Here is a 19509-nt window from a genome sequence, read left to right as displayed (position 1 = left end):
GGAGGATGGGGACACGGCAGACTGTGTCAGCTGAATTAGAACATGGAGCCAGTGTGCTGGGGACGCATAACACAGGGATAACATGGAGCCAGTGTGCTGGGGACACGTAACAGTGATAAAGCCACTGTGTGGTGCTTCTGAGTCACTCAGTTTACGTAGCTGAATTTTATTCCCCTAAATATTCAGGAGTTATTTACTGACCTACTTTTAATTCTTTTTATGATTTTACCTTTTCATTTATAATTATTTACCTGTGATACTCTGTCTTGGATCAAGCAGGTTTACCCTTCTCTTGCGGCCTTATTACACTGCAGATTCTAGACATCTGAAGAGCATGTATACTCATCTTGTTTTCTCTATAGTGCTAGTGCACTGAAGGTATTTAAGAAATTTTTGTTAAATTTAAATAGAGCACCCCATTCCTTACACTCAGCATCATATCTGGGGTGAGGAAGATGCAAGGAATCATCTACACTGTGTCTACACTAGATGGTGCCTGGCTACAATGACAAAAGGAGAAACTGTGGTGCTGAGATATCCAGGCCCTCTCTTCTGATTCAAAAAAAGAGGGGGCAGGAAAGAGTGAATGGAGTAGAGAGGCAGGCATGGGGCAGGAGAAGCCCAGCTAGGTTCTGTGGGCCGCCCAACACCCTGCTTTACTCCGGAAGGCCTGAACCCGGCTTAGCATGGTCCACGCTATTCAGTCTCTAAATGGGAGATGCACTGTTAGTGTTGAATTTTCCAAAGAAGGATGGTTAAGTCTGCAACTGTCAGCACTGGGCTCCAGCTGGGGATACATTAACAACCCTTGACGAGGGCAAAGGACTCTGCATTTAAATTACAAAATTTAAAAAGAAGATCAATATTCTGAAGGATTCCTGGGCCAGGAAACCAAGGCAGTCTAAGTTAAGCACATTACTGAGCTTCTGGGAGATTAAAAACAAAAGCTGAAGATGTGCCACAGCACAGCTGGAGGCAGCGGCATACTGCAGACCAGATAAACCCACACACACACACACACACACAGAACAGATAACATATACAAAAGAAGGGACACAAGAGAAGTACATTTGAACTTCCTTTTTTTGTTAATAAATGTGAAGTGATTCTAGGAGAGAAAAGAGGAGGCAAAAAAATATACATGGGAGTGAGAAAAAAAAAAAAAGGAAAAAGACAGATGAAGATGATGCCAAAAGCAGGGGAAAAGATTTAGAGGAAAGCTTTCACAAAGAGCAGAATGAGAATCTGCTGAAATGATGAAGGAAGTTGGTACGAGAGCAAATGGTGCTCTCAGGGAGAGCGGACAATGGTGCGAAGACAGGGACTAACATCACAGACTGCTTATTAAGGGCAAAGCTCCTGGCATGTGCGACAACCCTATGGTGCAGGCATTCTTACTATCCACACCGTCCAGAGCAGGAGGCTGAGGCCTGGGGAGGTTAAGTGTCCTTTGCAAAGCACAACAGCCAGGTAGTGGCAGAAGCAGGACCTGAACTTGGGCCTGGCTCTGTCTCCAGAACCTATGCCTGTGACCACTCCACAGCGCTCCGTTACCGGGGTCAGCGTAAAAGAAGCGGCAAGAGAAAGTTGTAGAGGAATCAAACAAAAGAAAACGTTAAGAACTCAGGTGGTGAGAACAACAGGCAGAGGATGAGCAAGCCTTACTGTAAACACACACAGGCTCTTACCTGGCCCTGCGCCAGCCCCGCGGTTCCTGGGGGAAGTGCGGCAGACCCAGCCTCTGTGCTGCCCCACAAGCTGCCCCCGGGGGTCATAGGTGTGAACCCCAGCCCGCTGCCCCAGGCACTGTGTGGGGTGACACCTGTTTCTCACAGGGATGCTGGGTGTTCTGTGTTCTGGTCTAAGAGAGGCTGCTTCTGCTCTCTGGATGCTAGAGGAGCCCCAGGGAGGGGAGGTTTAGCTACAGCAGGGTTTTGTCACCTGGATGCAATGACAAGAGAGTCAGGGGAGCTGGTACTGGGGTGATGGAGTCTACGGCGGTTCAGGAAGGTGAAGACATGGTGGAAAGAGAGACAAAGAAGTTTGAGAAAGTAGGTGGTTCCATGAAATGAAATCCTGATGAAGTTTTAAAAATAGCTGGAATATATTTATTTGCCACAAAATGGATGGACTTTGAGGTCATTATGCTAAGTGACATAAGTCAGACAGAGAAAGATAAATATTGTATTATCTCTTATATGTGGAATCTAATAAAAGCAAACACACAGAGACAGAGCTCAGATTTGTGGTTACCAGAGATGGGGTGTGGAGGGTGAAGGAATCAGGTGCGGGGGTCAAAAAGTACAAATTACAAACTTCCAGTTATAAGGAGAACAGGTTCTGAGGAAGTCACGTGCAACACAATGACTGCAGCTAATGATCCTGTACTGTGTCTTTGAGGGCTTCCAAGGGAGCAGACCTCCAAGGTTCTCGTAACGAGGGAAATAACTGTCCCTGGAGGTGATGGCTGTTAACTACCCTTATGGTGGTAATGATTTTGCAATACACACTTATATCGAATCATCATGTTGTACACCTTAAACTGACACAATGCTATGTGTCAATTATATCTCAGTAAAACTGGGAAGTAAGAATAGCTGGAAACTAGAGCAGGTGAGTGGAGGGGGAGAAGGGACGAGTCAGAGAGAGGGACGTTTGAAATTGAGATTTTGGAGGTGGGCTCATTACAATGACAGAAGTTCTGGGGTAGGAACGGGTGAGTGAGTGGCTGAGGTGAGACGGAAGAGGAGACTGCTGGAGCTAAGGACACCGAGGAACAGAGAGACCAGGTGATGCACAGATGCCAGGGATGAAGAAAGGTCTGTTCGAGGAGAGAAGGGGACCAAGCACTAAGGTCGCTGGTAAACGACGGGGAGAAACAGGATGTCAGTAGGTGACAGTAATGAGGAGAGGTGATGAGTATGAAAGAACTGGGGTTCGTAAACGATAAAAAAGGAGAAACGGTTTAAATACACCTCTGGGGTGAGGTGGGGAGAAGGCGGGTACATACCTTTCTCTAGGCCCTGGGGGACACGGGACAGGGAAGAAAAAACAGCTTTCCTCAACGCTGGGGTCAGTCAGGTTTTAGTTAGAATCCATCAGGGAAGGAGGTTCAGAGAAGTTGATGATAAAGCAGATTTTGCCGTTGGAGGCCATGCGTCCCAGGGGACAGAGTGGAGACAGCTGAGCAGGCAGGGAGGTGGGGAGCTGGGACTCAGGCTGCGGCATGCGGAGAGCAGTGTCGGGAAAGCAGTGGTGAGTGCTCGCTATCTGGGAGGCTTGGGGACAGCTCTCCGTGATTCCCTCGACAGCAACAACATTTGAAAGGATACTTGGCTTCTGAAACACATGTGCACTTCAAACCTTCAGTCTAACTATTCAGTCTAAGCTGGCCCTTGCATGAGTCTGGGTTGGGAAGGTGGGCCCCAAGCTGTTCTGATGCCTCATTTATGATCTCACATTTTCCCCTGGTGTCACGTGATGATGCCCAGCACAGTGCAGGGCATATGAGGAATAAACCCATTTCCCCCTGAGCTCTGCCTATGCTGCCCCGAGGCCAGTGGCAGGAGCTGCAGCCGCTGCTCTACCAGCCCTCTTCACCTTCAGGGCGGAGGCAGTGGCTGCTTTCCTGGTTGTATCAAAGTGGCCTCCAACACCCAAATGAGACCCCCACAGTGGGGAGAGGAGACAGCCAAGGAAAGGCAGGGAGATGCACACTTACACGTGGCGCATGGCGTCCTCGAAGAGAACCAGGTCCATCACCGTGTTGACTTCGTTGTGGTTCTCCAGGGCCTCTGCCAGAGTCTGGGTCAAAAGCTCCCACGACTGCACAGGCATGTACTTGGGCTCACCAACACCATTTGCAAAGTGGCAATACATGTTCAGGCTTCGGGTCCACTCCACGGTCTCGTCCATATCCTGGAGATGAGACACAGGGGCAAGGACTCTCCTTACCGACTCTCAATTCTGGCTCCACACAGAGTAGACACATCTCATTTGTGTTTCTTTCTGAACACGCTCTAAAAATTATCAGTACAGCTTCCAACACGTCCTTTTTCCTGAGAAGCTCTTAAAAATGGATGCTTAACTTTCATTTTGCAGCTCCATGAAGTCACAGATGTTGCTGGTCATTCCTTGTGGGCTGATGATGGGAAATGGGAGGTGGGAGGTCCCCTTCCCACATACACAGCAAGAGCCCTGTCTGCGCAGAGCAGTGGGTGGGGACATATGGGTGAATTTCCATGAGCAGGGGTTCGTTCACCAGTGTCGGGTTTCACCAGTCCGTGGCCCAAAGACCTCACCTCCCCATCCTCACATCCATTCCAACAGGTCCTGCTCCCCAATCCACAGCAGTGTCATAAGACATCCTTTCCTGTTTCCTGTGAGATTGCCAGCCCCGACTTCACACACTCAACCCAGAGCTTGGCTTCTGAAAAATGAGCCGTGAGCCATCCTTAAGTGACTGATTAGTTTATGGGGACAATGATAATATCAAAACATTTACAGCAGGGCCCCTTATTTATAAAACATTTATAACGATTTGGGCTTATTGTGTGTCCACTCTTGCCCACAGGCAAACCTCACCTTGTTTCATACACACCCAGCACAGCTCAACTGACTTGAAAGAGTCGGAGTCTACGTCTCGTCACTATCAACCCATCCTTCAAGTATCCAAGAGGCAGCTAACTCTTTTTTAATTTGGAAGGGAACTATTTGCTCATCAAAACCCAAATACCTGAGACTTCAAGAGGTAGAAAGGTTGTAGAGGAAGCAAGTCCAAGAAAGAAAAGGTTTTCTAACGCATAAGCAGGGATTTATACCAGCTTAACTGTCCGCACTTGCCCTTTTTTTCTCCTAAGGGTCAGACTGGAGAATCCACCTGGCAAGGAGGTAATCAGCACGCTGTTCAACAGCAGAGGCATCACCTGGGGCATAAATCACTGTAGGGTTAGCCCCGTGAGCCCACAGGACAAGAGGCATCAAACCTAACAGAGGGAGGGAAAGTGGGGGTGACAGTCACATCTCTAAGAAGCCAGGGTGCTGCTTGGTTATAAGAAGAAAGAAGTGGAAAGAGTTAAACAGCAAAGAGTTATTACATTCTGAAGGTGGTTTCAGGGCCATAGGAAACCTTTTAACGATGCCTGCTTTGCTAGAAAGTAACAATAAATGTCCATTTGGACATTTGGATAAGATTTAATGCAAGGCAGGAGAGTCATTCTTGCTAGTTGACGAAAACACATGGGGAAGTGATGTGGGGATACATTTACCCAATTTGAAAATGGGCTAATATACTGGGGAGCAGTCCTGATGGCAGTCAATTCACACCAACGACCTGGCAGGAAAAGAACTAAAGGGCAGTTCCGAAAAGCCTGGTCCACAAAGACTCTGATGAAAAAACAAGCCAGATGTGCAGGAGAGAGAGAGAAAACCAACCCACACAGTGAATCAAAGATTTCTTGATAGTGAGGTTGTATCACGTAAGAGCCACAAGTAAGAGAACTTTAAGCTCTGGATAGTAGAAGCAGGACTGTAGTACCTCCATGGTGGAAATTCAGCAACTTTTCTTCAATGCCAGATTTGGTGTAGCCAGGGTGCTTCAGGTTGGCATTTCAAGTGTTGTTGGGAGAGGATAAAGGCCGTATTAATGATATCTGGGTTAGTCGATGATCAGAGGGCCGCATTCTTGGTATACAGACCTACACAGGGGACTTCTGCTTCAAAGATGAGTGTTGTTCCTCTAAAGCGCTAGCTCAGACCAACTTAAGAGGATGGTTAAGGCTCATGTGCAGAGCTAACAATAATCACACAAATTGGCAAATTCTGTGATGGTCAGGGAGGGGCAGCTGAGATGTGAGAGGGCTGGACATCAGGCCGTATAAAGATGATAGGAATTTAGGAATTTAGGGTGATTGGACCAGTAAACAGCAGACTGAGAGGTTCCTTTAAATGCTATCCAAACATTCAAAAGGTTGTCCTATAGGTCGGGATGGACTGGAAATGTCTTCAGAGGTAGACCCAGACTCTTACCAGGAAAAAAAATATGGAGCTGAACCTAGCAAGATGAGCACAGGGACAACCTGGTACATTTAAATACAAAGATTTGATTATTTCGAGCACAGGGAACTATATTCAACACCTTGTGCAATATCCTAAAATGAAAAAGAATATGAAAAGGAATATATATATATACGTATAACTGAAGCATTATGTTGTACACCAGAAATAAACACAACACTGTAAATCAACTCTACTCCAATTAAAAAAAAAAGATTTGATTATTTCAAAGTTCAAGAGAAGACAGACAAGCAATAGAATGGAAAATAGAATGGGGCTTTGTTCAACAGAAGGCTCAGTGTTAGTTGTGGGGTAATTCTGACACTAAAGTGTGTTGTGATCTTAGGCTGTGTTCATGTGTCACTGCTTCCCAGGGCATATTCTATGAACCATCAATTCTTCAAATTACTAGTAGGTTGTATAAAGGGAAACGAGTTGGGTCCAACGGGCTGGGGAAATGATATCTGAATCAGACTGATTCAAGATCTTCAGGGCTTTAGTGTGCTGAATGTACTGGGAATTTCCAAGGAAGGGATACAATATGAAGTTCTTTCTCATTTTATTTCATCATGGATACCTTCTTTCCAAGGAGTGTATTATAACACAGCTGTTCGGCAGGACACGTTTTGGGAAACACAGTAACAAAATTACAATACACAAGAAGAGGGGAAGGATGATGTTGATTTTGGTCAGACCTACTCAAGTTGTGTGATCAAAGTCGGGCACCATGATTTCCGAGGGGAGAACTGATGGGAGAGCAGTCAAGTTGATGTCATATTTCTCTGGGGGTTGGATTTAAGCCTTGTCTGAAATAGCTAAAGCAAAACAAAACAAAACAAAACAAACAAACAAACCAAAAAAAGCCCCAGAGGTTCTCTGGCCTGGAAAAGAGAAGACCCAGGAAGGACATGATAAATGGTCTTAAAATGTTTGGGGGTTTGTTATGGAGACCCAGGATTAGTGGACAAGGAAGTAAATTTTAGATCATGATTTAAATAAATCTCCAGTCTTTAGAAATGTTCCAAAGGGTTCCCATTTCAAAGTTGTTCCAAATTTCATTGGCAGTTCCAAAGCAGCTGCCTTTGGAAAGACAGGACTGTGCGCTTCCAAGGATGCCGGTGTGTAAAGGGGTTGACCAGCCTGGGCCCTGCCACGGGGAGGAGTCAGTAAGGATAAGGGTTTGGATCGGATGATCTCCACAGACCTCAACAGCAGGATCCTGTGATTAATTTGTCTCTTCTTGCCCTGGCATTTTTCACTTTGGCAAATATTGATTAGATTTTCTTTCCTAATCTAATCCTGATTTTCTTCAATTTATGGGCTAGATTTTGATCATCTGGGTGATCATCTGTATAACCGTCATTATTTTTCAGAGGTAAATATGAATTCACAGGGCAGTACTCACATCAAAAATCTTCTTGACCACTTCTGCCTGGATCTTATCAAAAAGATCAAAGTCCTTTTCTTCTACCATCTTGTCCCGATAAACGCGATTTGATTCGTGCAGATAGAGCTTGACTAGGTCCTGTGTGGATTTTATACATTCCACTGAGGAGAAGAGCATACCCTTTAAGAAAAATAAACAGCAACAAAAATTAACATAAATTAACAATTTACAACAGCCACAATTTACTGAAGCCAGGTGTGTGACAGGTACTGAACTAGATGCTTTGCCAGACAAAGCTCATTTAATCACTGTGATGACCCTACAAACTAATTTTTACTATGTTCATTTTGCATAGTGTGAAGATTGGGATTCAGAAAGAAGCATGCCAATGTTTAGAGTAAGTGGCCCTAGTTTAAAACCACACCATTTTGAAGCCACACAGAGAGCCTGGAATTTCAACCACGATATTCCAAATCACCACCGTGAGAGGTGAGGTGGCTTCTCAATCCTATAAGCACCACTCTGAAAACAGATCTGGGTGCTGACTGCTCCTGTAAAATCAGAGTGGTGACAACGGGCTGGAACAATATGGCTAACTTTGCAGGTCAGCAATCCATCCATTCCTCTCTAGTAAGTTCTCCTCCCTGTATTCCTCAGGGACCGTTCCAAATATTTACTGTTCTTTTCAAATTTCTGTCACCTCTCTCTGCTGCTCTTAGCCAATGTTCAAGCCCTCTATTTCATGGAGAAATGGAAACCACTGAGACTGGACCCTCTCAACGACTTCAGGTCCTATAACATCAAACTCATCGACACCTTGTTTGCCCTCATTGCTCTCCCTCTTGTCTTGTAGGAAAGGGGTCCTTCCATTGTTTCCCATTAGCGATGGGATAACACTCAGACTCATCGCATGGTATAAAGCTCTTGTCATAATAGCTACCAGTCTGCTTCCTCATCACTCCTCCCAACACTTCTTGTAAGAGCCAGATTTCGGTCTCACAAATTCGGATTGTTTTCTAGCCCTGAGTAGCCTGCGCCTCCACACCTTTGCTTTGCTTGCTATGCTCACATCTCAGTATCCAGCTCAATTGATAAGTCTTTGCTGAATTCATCCATGACACCTCCTTTCCCATCCAAAAACATTCCCTCTGGTGTGCCCTTGATATACAAAACTCTATTTTAGAAGAATTATAAGTTTCTAAAATTAGTTTTCTTTGTACAGGTTTGTTTCTTCCAGGTCACGGTGAGTATCTCTAAATTTTGGAAATAAAGCAAAATGCTCCAAAATACCCCATTGGTTAAGGAAGGAATCATAGGGAAAATTAAGAAATATGTTAAAAAATGTAACATATAAAAGCTTGCATACTGCAGCTAATGGTATAATTAGAGATAAATTTATAGCCTTAAAATATGCATTTTAGAAAAGATGAAAGGCTGACAATTAATGATCTAAGTAGCCATGTCAAGAAGTTAGAAAAATATGAACTAATCCTAACCCCAGAGCAGGCAGGATGAAAGAGATTATAAATAAAAGGGCAGGGGGGAGGGTACAGCTCAGTGGTAGAGCATGTGCTCAGCATGCATGAGGTCCTGGGTTCTATCCCCAGTCCCTCTATTAAAAATAAATAAGTAAATAAATAAATAAACCTAATAGCTAATTACCTCCCCCAAAATAAATGAGTAAAAGTAAATTGTACAAAAAATGTTTTTAATTTTTAAAAGAAGAAAAGAGCAAATCTTAATAACATAAAAACATATCAAATAAAGACAACCAATAAAGTCAAAAACATGACAGTGATGTAATTTTCTTCTTTTTCAGTTTCTTTTGAAAAGACCAGCACTACCAACAGCTCCCTAGTAGGGCTGGAAGAAGAGAAAAAGAGAAAGGGTGTACACAGTCACTAGCCAGAATAGACAAGAGATCATGACGTCCGCCAGAGCAGACACTTAGAAGGTAACAACGGGCCACTGTAAACAACTTTACGCCAATAAATCAGAAACTGATGACACCAACATCTTTCCACAACTGATGCCTGAAGAAATAGGAAATATGAATCATCTGACATGTACTAAAGAAACTGGATTCATAATTTAAAATCTTTCACAGAGAAAACTCCAGATGGCTTTATCACTAAATTCTTCTGACATTTAAGGAAGGCACAATACAGTGTTTTAAAAAATCTTCCAGGGAGTAGAAAAAGAGAAAACACTTCCCAGTGTATTTTATGAGGACTTCATAACCTTAGAATACCAGAAGAAAGAAAACATTATAGGACAATCTTATTAACATAGATGAAAAATTGTACAGAAAAAATAGTGAATGGAATCCAGAAAATAAAATAAATTTGTCATGTAACAACTAAGTTGGATTGATTACAGAAATGCAAGGTTGAGCTAACATTCAAAAATAATCAGTCATTGATCACATTTCCAGAAAAAGGGGAAAATAGATACAATTATTTCAACAGATATAGAAAAGTCATTTGTTAAGTTTCAACATATGTTCACGATAAAAACTCCTAGTAAACTATAAACAGAAAGAATTTTTTTTAATCTGGTAAAGAGCATCCACAAAAACCTACAATAAGCTTCATACTTAAAGGCCAACTATTAAAAGCTTTCCCTCTGAAATTAGGAATGCAACACAATGCCACTGTCACCATTTCTCTTCATTGTGGGGGCAGCTGTAGCCAGCACAGTAAGAAAAAGAAAATTGGAAGATTTAGGGTTTAGAAAGGAAGAAATGGTTACTATGATTAATTTTTTACCAACTACATGATTGTACACATAGCTACAAACATAATAGTGAACAAAGATACAAAACGATATTCACCATATGATTCCATTTATATAAAGTCCCAAAATGGGCCAAAATAACTGATGGTGTTAGAAGTCCGGACAGTATTTACTTCTGGGAGGAGAAAAGGGTGAATGAAAAAAAGAAAAAGGAGGCATTTCAGGGATGCTGGCAGTGTTCTGTTTCTCCATCTGAGCTGTGGTTCCACAGCTGCCATGACTTTGTGACCCTTAACCAAACTGTATGCTTATGACCAAACTGTGTGTCTTTTCTACTTGGATGCTATACTGCAGTAAGAGTTTATTTTTTTAAAAAAAGAAAGAAACGTCATTAGGTCCCTTTGGCCCCCCTCTCCTCCTCAGGTCTCCTGGGGATCCGCCCTGCGTGAGTGTGGGGGGTGGAGGGAGCGCAGCCAGGAGTGCTGACTTTGGGGACAGGGCTTTACAGTGAGCTGTGCGACCAGCTGACATTTACAAGCCCCATTACAGCCAAACACTGAGGCTGACCGACAGGTAAGGGCTGAGAGGATGTGAGCACGTCAAGGGCAAACTTTGCAGCATCTGAGAGAGCTGTGAGGGCACTGATATGCGGACGGTTAATGATTCCTGCTACTCAAGCACCATTACAGTCTGCCCTGATGTCCACGTCCTGGGCAGTGAGTGAAGTGCAGGGAAAGTTCAGATCACTGAGCCTTGGATCAAGCTGGACAGAGGAAGACAGCACGTTCCTTCTCCAGCAGCGCCCATCGCCTAGAGGGCATTCAATCTCCCCTTAAGCTCTCCTGTCAGGCCTTTAGACAAGTGGGCTGGGGCAGCCAAGCCGGGAGGTTGGAACTTGGCTCTGGAGGAGGAGGGCGAGGGTCTGCGTGGTTGGAGGGAGGTGAACCCTCCAGCGGGGATGTACTTTCCCACATGTGGGCAGGGGGCTGACAGCTGGCAGGCTGCAGAGGGGAGGGGCTGTGACACAGAGCCCAGGGGTTGCCATGCAGGCTGCCTGAGTCAGGAAAGAAACAGGCCAGTGGAACCAGAGACTCAGCCCCAACTCCAGTATCTCCCCTCACTGCACTGCTGCCATTAAAACAGGCTGGAATGGGACCCTCCTTCCTCAGGAAGCCCCGGGCCCCGAATTCCCTGCACGGTAGAGCTGATCGCTCTAGTTCTGGGCTTTGGGGCTTCTGCTTCCCAGTTACGCAAACGTGGTCGAAGGACTTCCTGTGTCTGTGGCACGGTTTTGTCATTTCTGAATTGGAAATGATCAGTGTTTTTCCTGGTTGTGAGGATTAAATGACTAGCTAACAGACGTAGAGGGCATAGGACAGGCTGCTGTTACAGACCTTTTCCACGGATCCACGCTGGTCTCAAAACTAACTTCCCGTCCTCCTCCCTCACCGACTCTCCCCGTCACCGTCTGCTCCCACCTGCTCCGTATTCCACTAATACCGTTTACACGTTTCCGCCTCCTCGACCACTCGTGCTGTCGTCTGCTGGCTGGCCACTTCTCCGAGCCTCTGTTAAACTGGGATAATAGTGTGTCCCAAAGGGTGGCTGTGAGTCTGACTTTCAGGTGGGACAGGTGACGAGGTGCTGCCAGGTGGGAGCGGTCCTTGTGCTTCTTGTGAGGGACACTGATGCCTTTGTCTCCTTTGGTTCTGTTACTACCAACAACGTGAATCTGATCGGCTTAACTCCTGTTTGTTCACTTGGAAAACGAAGGGGCTGACACCCCCACCTCAGCCTGCTGCAGTGAGATCTAAGTGAGGGCGTGTGTGACTTTTAAAAAAGTCTTTCTCAATTAATACCCAATAAATGGGAGGTCAGGGTGGGTACACAGGAACTTCGCCACTGTGCAGGTCTGAGGGCCACAGGGCTGTGGGTTTACAGGCTTGGAGCTGAGGGCTCTTGCCGCCTTGACTCTGTCAGGCTGCTCTCTTCACTGGAAGCATGGACAGAGGGACAGAATGCCGCGGTGGAAGGGGGTCCAGGCCAGGAACCGGAAGACCTAGATTCAGTGCCAACTCCTTCCCTGGCTGGCTGTGTGCTCTTGGGCAAATCGATCTAATCTCTATGGGTCTGTTCCCTCATTGGAAACTGAGTGAGTGTTTGGGGGGCACCTGACCCAGGAAGGCTGTCCTGAGCCAGCCTGGATGTGCTCTCAGACCTGCCCTGGGTATGGGGCTCAGAGGCTCCAACCTCCAGGTAAACCTTTATGCAGCATCACTCTTGGATCTTGGAGTAGGTTTCTGCTCCTTATGACCATGAAACATGCAGGCCCATGGCCTCAGGGCTAGTCTGAGGTTCCCCAGAGACCCACCTGTACAGGGCGTGTCCTGGGTAATTAATCCCCAATACCTGTGCTCCCCGTGGAGGGTCACGCCTCACTCCCTGATGGCGCTGACATTTCCCTACAGGTGTGGCCTCTGCTTGGTGTAAAAAGCACCCTCCAGTCAATAATGGCTCAGAACTATCTTGGTGAGGGGTGTCTCTGAAAAGTAGTTTCTGCAGATTCTCGTCCACGATGGGAGAGTTGTGGACCCATCACACGAGGATGTGGTACCCGACCAAGGAGAAGAGAGGGCTGGGGTTGCCACATTGCCCTCTGGAGGTTTCCACAGTGAAAGGCCAAGAGACTGGAAGCGACAGGAAGACGCAGGTCATCACTACTCAGATAACCAGATGCAAGAATCTGAAACGGCTCTGACCTGGAAAAGAACCTGGAACCTTTAGGACTGAGGCTTCCCTGGGGCTGGCGGATGCTGTATTAGGAACAGTATGACACGATGTCTTTGGGAAGCAGAGCCGTATCCTGCAATGGTTTGGGGGGCATTATTTTTCATCTCAAGAACGATGGTGTACCACCAGGGCCCACAGAATAGTTTTCTCTTTCTTTCTTCTGTGCCGTTTTCTTTCCTAGGCATGCGGGAACTGTTATATAACATTATCTCCAAAGTGTGAGTCTCCTCCAGCCCAAAGGAACTGACTCAGAAATGCATTCTGCCTCCTGAGAAGTAATTCAGTCAGCGAGCAGAACTCTGCTTTATTGAACAGAACCTCACGGACCCTACAGCACCCTGTTTACTAATTTACGTTCCGAACTGTGTATGAACTGAGCCTTTGCCTAAGAGTCTGGCCAAGAGTGGAGGGAACGGGATCATCTTAAGGCCTTCAAAGGTGCCTCGGAGCGGATGGACTTACCTGGAAAATATTGGCAAAGTCTCTGAGGTTGAAGATGTAGTGGAACTTGATTGCTGTGGGGAGGAACGTGGTGGCAATTTTCTGGTGGAAGGTAAGGGCCAGATTGATCAGCTGGGGGACGGATTTCTGCAGTGATGCTGGGAAGTTTCCAAGCTTCAGGTGCTGAGTCAGGATGGTGCTGTAGATGGAGGACAGGGCGTCCGCTCCCGGGAAGGAGAGGACGAACACACTGAAGTGGCGCTGCACAGGGAAACAGAGCATGGGGAGGAGGCCACGGGTTAGACAGCCACGGTCACAGAACAGAACTCGCTGCTTCTGGATCTGGATAAAGCAGTGAAGAATTCTTGGAAGGACTTTGAAGTCTACATTCTGGTCACAATTCTCACACTAAACCCAAACTCAGATTGACTCTAAAATGAGTAGGGGTGATAATGGGCTGTGGACCTCTGACCATGTGGTGTGTCAGGAAGAGAACAGAACCCAGACTCTGGGCATCTGAGTCCAAATCTGAATGTGATGCTGAGAGCCTACATGACCTCGGGAGGGCCATGCACCTCTCTGAAGTTCTGTCATTCTGAAGACCAAGTTGAATTAGATGAACCCTATTCTAATTCGGCTCCAAAAGCTTCAGAACTCTGGGTATAGAGAGTTTTTTCTCTCCCTGAAACTGCAAGTCAACATCCTGTGGTTACCCCTTGAAGAGGCTGGACGGGGGAAGGGCCGATTATGGCATGCAATTGAGTGACATCAGGTGGTAAGGTGGTGTTTAGGACCCAGGAGCCATAGCTCCTCCCGTACCTGAAGCCGGGGGTTGATGGTGAAGCTGCCCGCGGTGGGGTTCATACAGGACACGTACTGCACATTCATGACCTCCTTCAGGGACAGTCTGTTTCGATCGTACCTGGAACAGTCAGAAACCACAGTGAGAGCTGAGTGACGGCCCAGGTAGGTAAGCATGTTGCCAAGGTTAGGTGGGATGGGCTCTATCATTCACATGTTTGGGGGGAATAAAAGTCCAGATCCACTGGTAGAAACAGAGAAGAGACAAGAGCTTAGGACAAATTCCTGAGGGATACAATATCTATGCAAGTAGCACAGAAAGAAGAGACCACAAAGATGGTCTAAGAGGCAGGAGGAAAGTCAAGGGTGTGTGAAGAAAGCCGGGGAAGACAGGATTCCCAAAGGAGAGAGCAGTCAAACCACATCAAGGGCTGCAGAGAACATAAAAAAGTGACCCAATGGGGTTTGTTGGATTTCACAATAAAGACACAGTTAGTGGTTGAGTAAGAACAGTTCAGTAGAGGAAACAGAAACCAAGTAACAGTGAACTGGGGAGTGAGTGGGAGATGAGGAACTGGAGACAGAGTAGAGAATTTGGTTATGTAGAGAGAGACAGCACAGTAAGCAGAAAATGATTTTTTTTTTTTTTGGTCCAATAGCAGATGACTGGATAAGGAAGTTGTGGTATATTTATACAATGGAATATGACTCAGCCATTAAAAAGAATAAAATAATGCTATTCGCAGCAACATGGATGGACCTGGAGATCATCAGCCTAAGTGAAGTAAGCCAGAAAGAAAACGTCACAGGGGTAGGGAGGAGAAGATGCCTGGGGATGCAAGTAAGTGGCAGAGACATGGAAGCTGGAAATGCAGATGGCATGTTGGAGACAGGAAGCTGGAGGAGAGAGAAGGTATGAAACAGACACTTCTGAGAGCAGAAATGTAAACATAGGAAGGCAGGAGGGTAGAATGTACAGGAACTTTCTACTTCCTGTTTAAGGTTTGTGACCAAGAGTCTAAGTAAAACTAATTAGCCTGGCTGGTTTTCCCCAGATTTCAGTTGCTCAGACACTGGTGTGGAGATGGTGGATGGTGGCCCGTGGTCGGTGCCCAACAGAGACCTTAGGAATGAATGAAAGGCAACTCAGGTGACCGCCGTAACTTTAACTCTTCTCTCTGAATTCCCTCTTCGCACGCCCCACGCCTTCTCAGCACCCGTGAAGTCAGCACGAGGAAGATGAGCCCAAGTTGTCTCAAGTCACTGACTTGCTTTTTCCTTTCTGGCAAGTTTAGAACTTTTGCCATTAAAAACTATACTGTTGCAAAAGATACTATCAGAGCCTGTGAGGCGCTGGAAAGAGGAAGACTGCCAAGACCCACAGGCACGTGTGTGCTGTACAGTACATCAGGTGTTCCCAGTGAAGTCCCTGCCCTGTGCGACAGGACCACGGGGGAGGCGATGTGGGGGTGGGGGTGGTTAGTTGTGCTTCCGGAGCTTGGAAAAGGCAACTTTTGTGATGAATACTGAAGAAAAACGTAGGCATTTTTCCTTCAACGAGAGCTCAGTACCTTCTCTGGTACGAAGTCCCTGTCTGGGAGGTAGACACTGCAGGGAGCAGAATCCCACAAGGAACGTGGTTTGCTGCTGGGATTCTCCCCCGGCATTAGAGCTGAGCGGAGGCCTGCAGCTCCAGCAGACGAGTGATCGGCCTTGGACCTCTCCCCACGCGGCCCCGCCCTTTCCGTGTGCTCTTACCAGTGGCCGTAGTCCAGATGCTGCCGGATGACCGTGTGGGGCTGCGCAGTCCCGTAGGCGTCCACCTCGGGCATGTTCATGTCATCAATGAAATAGATAAGCTTCTTGTGGCCTGGGGGGCCATAATTTCTGCCGGCTTTCTTTTCCAGAGGCTTCTCCAGGACAGCTGAGGAGAGAGCCAGTAGGTGAGGGAAGGAGGCTGAAACCTCAGAAGCCAGTTCTAAGACGGTACCATGTCGAGGACGAGCCACAGTGTGGCACGTGTGCGTGCAGCGATGACAGCTGCTCCCTGCTGCGGGCAGCGCTGCAGGACCAGAGGTGAAGCTGGCAGTGACTAAGAAGCAATGGTGACAGCAGCGACCAGGCATCGAGCACCTGACAGGGCATGCGATCTCACTGGATCCTGACAACATTGCTGCGAGATTAGTACCATCGTTCCCTTTTACAGACCACGGAACCGAGGCTCAGAAGAACGAATCAACTTTTCTAAGGTCAAGTCAGGATACAGATCCAAACCAGTTAAACTTCAAAGCCCACCTTCCTTCCGCCACACATGTGGTCCACTGTGTTCTTTCTTTGTAGACTGGACACAGAGGATACCTTCCTAGTCCCAAGGCCTGGTGCTCTAATCGTATAGACACCTGCAAATAACCAGATCCTGGGCAGCCCTGCCCTCTCTGCCAGAGACAGCAGAGGAGCCAGAAGGCTGTGGCTCCCACCCCAGGGCTGGGAGGAGGCTCCTGCCACCCCAGGGCTAGAAGAGGGGAGTTACTGGATGTTTTGTTAACAGTGTTCTTAGAGAGTTCACCTCCTGGGGTTTTCCCTGAAGAAGAGTAGAAACAACAGCCTCAGAAAAATTCCCAAAAGCTTCCAGTGTCAGAGATGGCCTCCCCTCTGCCTTCAGGTATCAGAGCAGCTCAGTGCCTTTCTGGAAACTAAGCACAGACTCTTCTCCTAGAGCTGTTTCTTCAATTATCCAGCCAGAGAGAAGGAATCAAACAGCATGGTTTTCCAGCATGACAGGACTTGTTCAGAACAAATTTAAGTAACAGGGTAGAGATGTATATATTTTTTTTCAATAAAGCAATTAGATATTTATATATTGCAAGAACCAATACTATTACAGCTGGAGGCTCTGAGAACCATCTGATCCCTTTTCTTGAAAAACAAGTTTGTAAACAAGGAGGAAATGTCAACAGACATATGAAGGTGACAGATAGAAAGACAAGTTCTTTCAGGAAGCTTGAATATTCTAATTTCCTGGTCCTGAGTTAAATTAAGTGTTCCAAGTATGAATTAAATTTAAATTTAATTAGCATCCAATTAACATACACTATCAACCAATTAATCATGCAACACCTCTTCCCCCCTTAAGACATAACAACTATATATCAGATCTGTCAAAATGGACTATAATTAATGGGCTGCCAAGGACATGCAACAGTCCTTCTAACAGGAGCTTCTCTCCTTAGGAAGACTTGTTTCTCCTCCTCCCAGAGCAATGATATTCAAATCAACTCCTGGAGTTAAGCAGACTCTGTAATTTGGGTTGATTAAGCTCTTTATGCTTCTCAAGGATTGCTGAAGAGAAAAGCACGCCAGTTAGTAGGAAGTGGCCTTGGAACACCGGTTATCTCAGGAGGACGATGTTAAGCACTCCAGGGGAAGAGAGGGCTCCCTGGGGAAAGGCACACACAGGCTGGATCCCTTCTGGGCCCATCTAGAATGGAATGGTAGAGAGCTCTTCTGTTTCCAAGGAGAACTGGGGGACTAGAAGTGGGTTTACATTTCAGCAAAAGTGTCGATGTTGAAGGCACTGAACAAATGAGTCATATCTGGAGAGGTGGCCATCCCCGGCGCCTTTCTGGGTTCTGCATTGTCATGAACAAGGCCACGCCCAGTGTGCACCTGCGCCTCTCACTGCATTTCTCTGGAGGCAACAGCTAGCTGGGCGGTCAGCCGGTGGCCATGTGGAGCAGCACCAGCTGCCCCGTTTTTATTCACCCCGGTCCTCCTGCCCCGTTTCACCGTCATCCTACATTTGAGGAGCTACTTCATTTTCAAAGTGGGTTCCTGCTGGTTCCCCCATTTCATCGTCTCCGCTGTGCCCACTGCCCGTGCCTGTCAACTCCCACCTGGAACCACGACATCCTCCCGAATGCTCCTCCTGCTTTTGCCTTGGATCCCTGAACTCCATCCTGCAAACAGCAGGCAGGAGTGTGCTTGTAAGATGTAAACCGTATCGTGCTGGCCCCCTGCTGAAAACCCTCGGTGGCATCCCACCTCTCCTGCAGCAGAAGCCAGTCCTGGTGCCTTGGCCAACCCTGCATCTCGGGGTTCTCTTCCGCTGCTCCCTTCCTCACTCCCTGCGCTCCAGCCGTCCTGCCTCTGACACACTAGTCACTCGCCGCTGGGGCCTTTGCTCTGGCTGCTTCCTCTGCCTGCAAGCCTTTTCTCCCAGACTCCAGAAGTCTGCTCCCTGTCTTCCTTCATGCATTTATTTACTCAAATGCCATTTTCTCAGTAAGCTCTTCCTGGGCATTCAAGCCCAAATGAAAACCCTGACTGGCTATTCTCTGCCCCCGGTTCATTTTCCTCCATAACACTTATTATCACTTAATATCCCATATAATTTACTTATTTATCTTCTTTATTATCTCACTCTCTCCACACTATAAACTCCAGGAGGCCAGGAATCTTTGTTTTTTTTTTTCATTGTCATAATTCCAGCACTGAGAATATTATCCAGCACAAAATAGGGTGTTCAAAAATTATGAAAGAATGAATGAATGAATTCTACTATTAAAACAAACTCCACGAGTAGGCAAAGAACGATTTATCATTCCCCCCGTAACTAAGGAAACGGCTAAATACCTTGCTGGAGTTAGAATCTGGGTCTGTAGACACTGACTTCAATGCTTCTTTCATATCACTGGGGAAGAGAGGCCTTGTGAGCCCTCACATCGCAACCCCTCTCCAGGGCTGTCCCTGAGCGCCGCGGTCCCGTGGAGTCCTCTGGTCTCTGAACACCAGGGCAGTGCGTCCACGCATTTGTGGAGCATCATTATCAGGGACCCGGCTCTGTGCAGGGGACTTGACCTGCATTCTGGCACTGACCCTCCTATCTGTCCTGGTATGCATTAGTATCACCTTTAAAAAAATCTTTTGACAAGGGAGAAAACTGAGGTTTAGGGAAATTGAGGAGCTTTATCCAAGGTTATACAGCTGCTGAAGGCAAAGCTGGGATTCTAACCTGGGCCTGCCTGACTGTGGCACCCTACATAACTACCATGGCAAACCACTTCTTACACAGGACTGTGAGCTGGCTTCTGCCCTTCAGAAATCCCTGGTTTAGTTAACTCATTGCCTGACAATGTTTTTGACAGAGATCATTAAAATCAATCATGTCTTGGCACCGACATGACTTGTGTATCTGTGTTTGAACTATTTTCCTTTCGTATTATCCAATATTTCACATAAGACCTTTCAGTTATATTGTAAGTACTTTTCATTAATTTTTTCAAAAAATAACATACTTTGCA

At 46.5% G+C, this 19509-nt stretch overlaps 1 protein-coding gene across 1 annotated transcript in view; it reads right to left on the bottom strand.

Annotated features, from left to right (window-relative positions):
* The window catches only part of DNAH9 (dynein axonemal heavy chain 9), a 266848-nt gene that overhangs the window by 101776 nt on the left and 145563 nt on the right, over positions 1–19509 (bottom strand). Inside the window, 5 exon segments of the mRNA XM_032498821.1 lie at positions 3722–3918; positions 7460–7621; positions 13430–13669; positions 14228–14330; positions 15968–16133. Of these exon segments, the coding sequence (XP_032354712.1) occupies positions 3722–3918; positions 7460–7621; positions 13430–13669; positions 14228–14330; positions 15968–16133 (868 nt within the window).

This window comes from Camelus ferus, chromosome 16, assembly GCF_009834535.1.
Source record: "Camelus ferus isolate YT-003-E chromosome 16, BCGSAC_Cfer_1.0, whole genome shotgun sequence".
Lineage (NCBI taxonomy): Eukaryota > Metazoa > Chordata > Mammalia > Artiodactyla > Camelidae > Camelus > Camelus ferus.
This window is presented reverse-complemented; position numbering and strand designations above follow the sequence as displayed.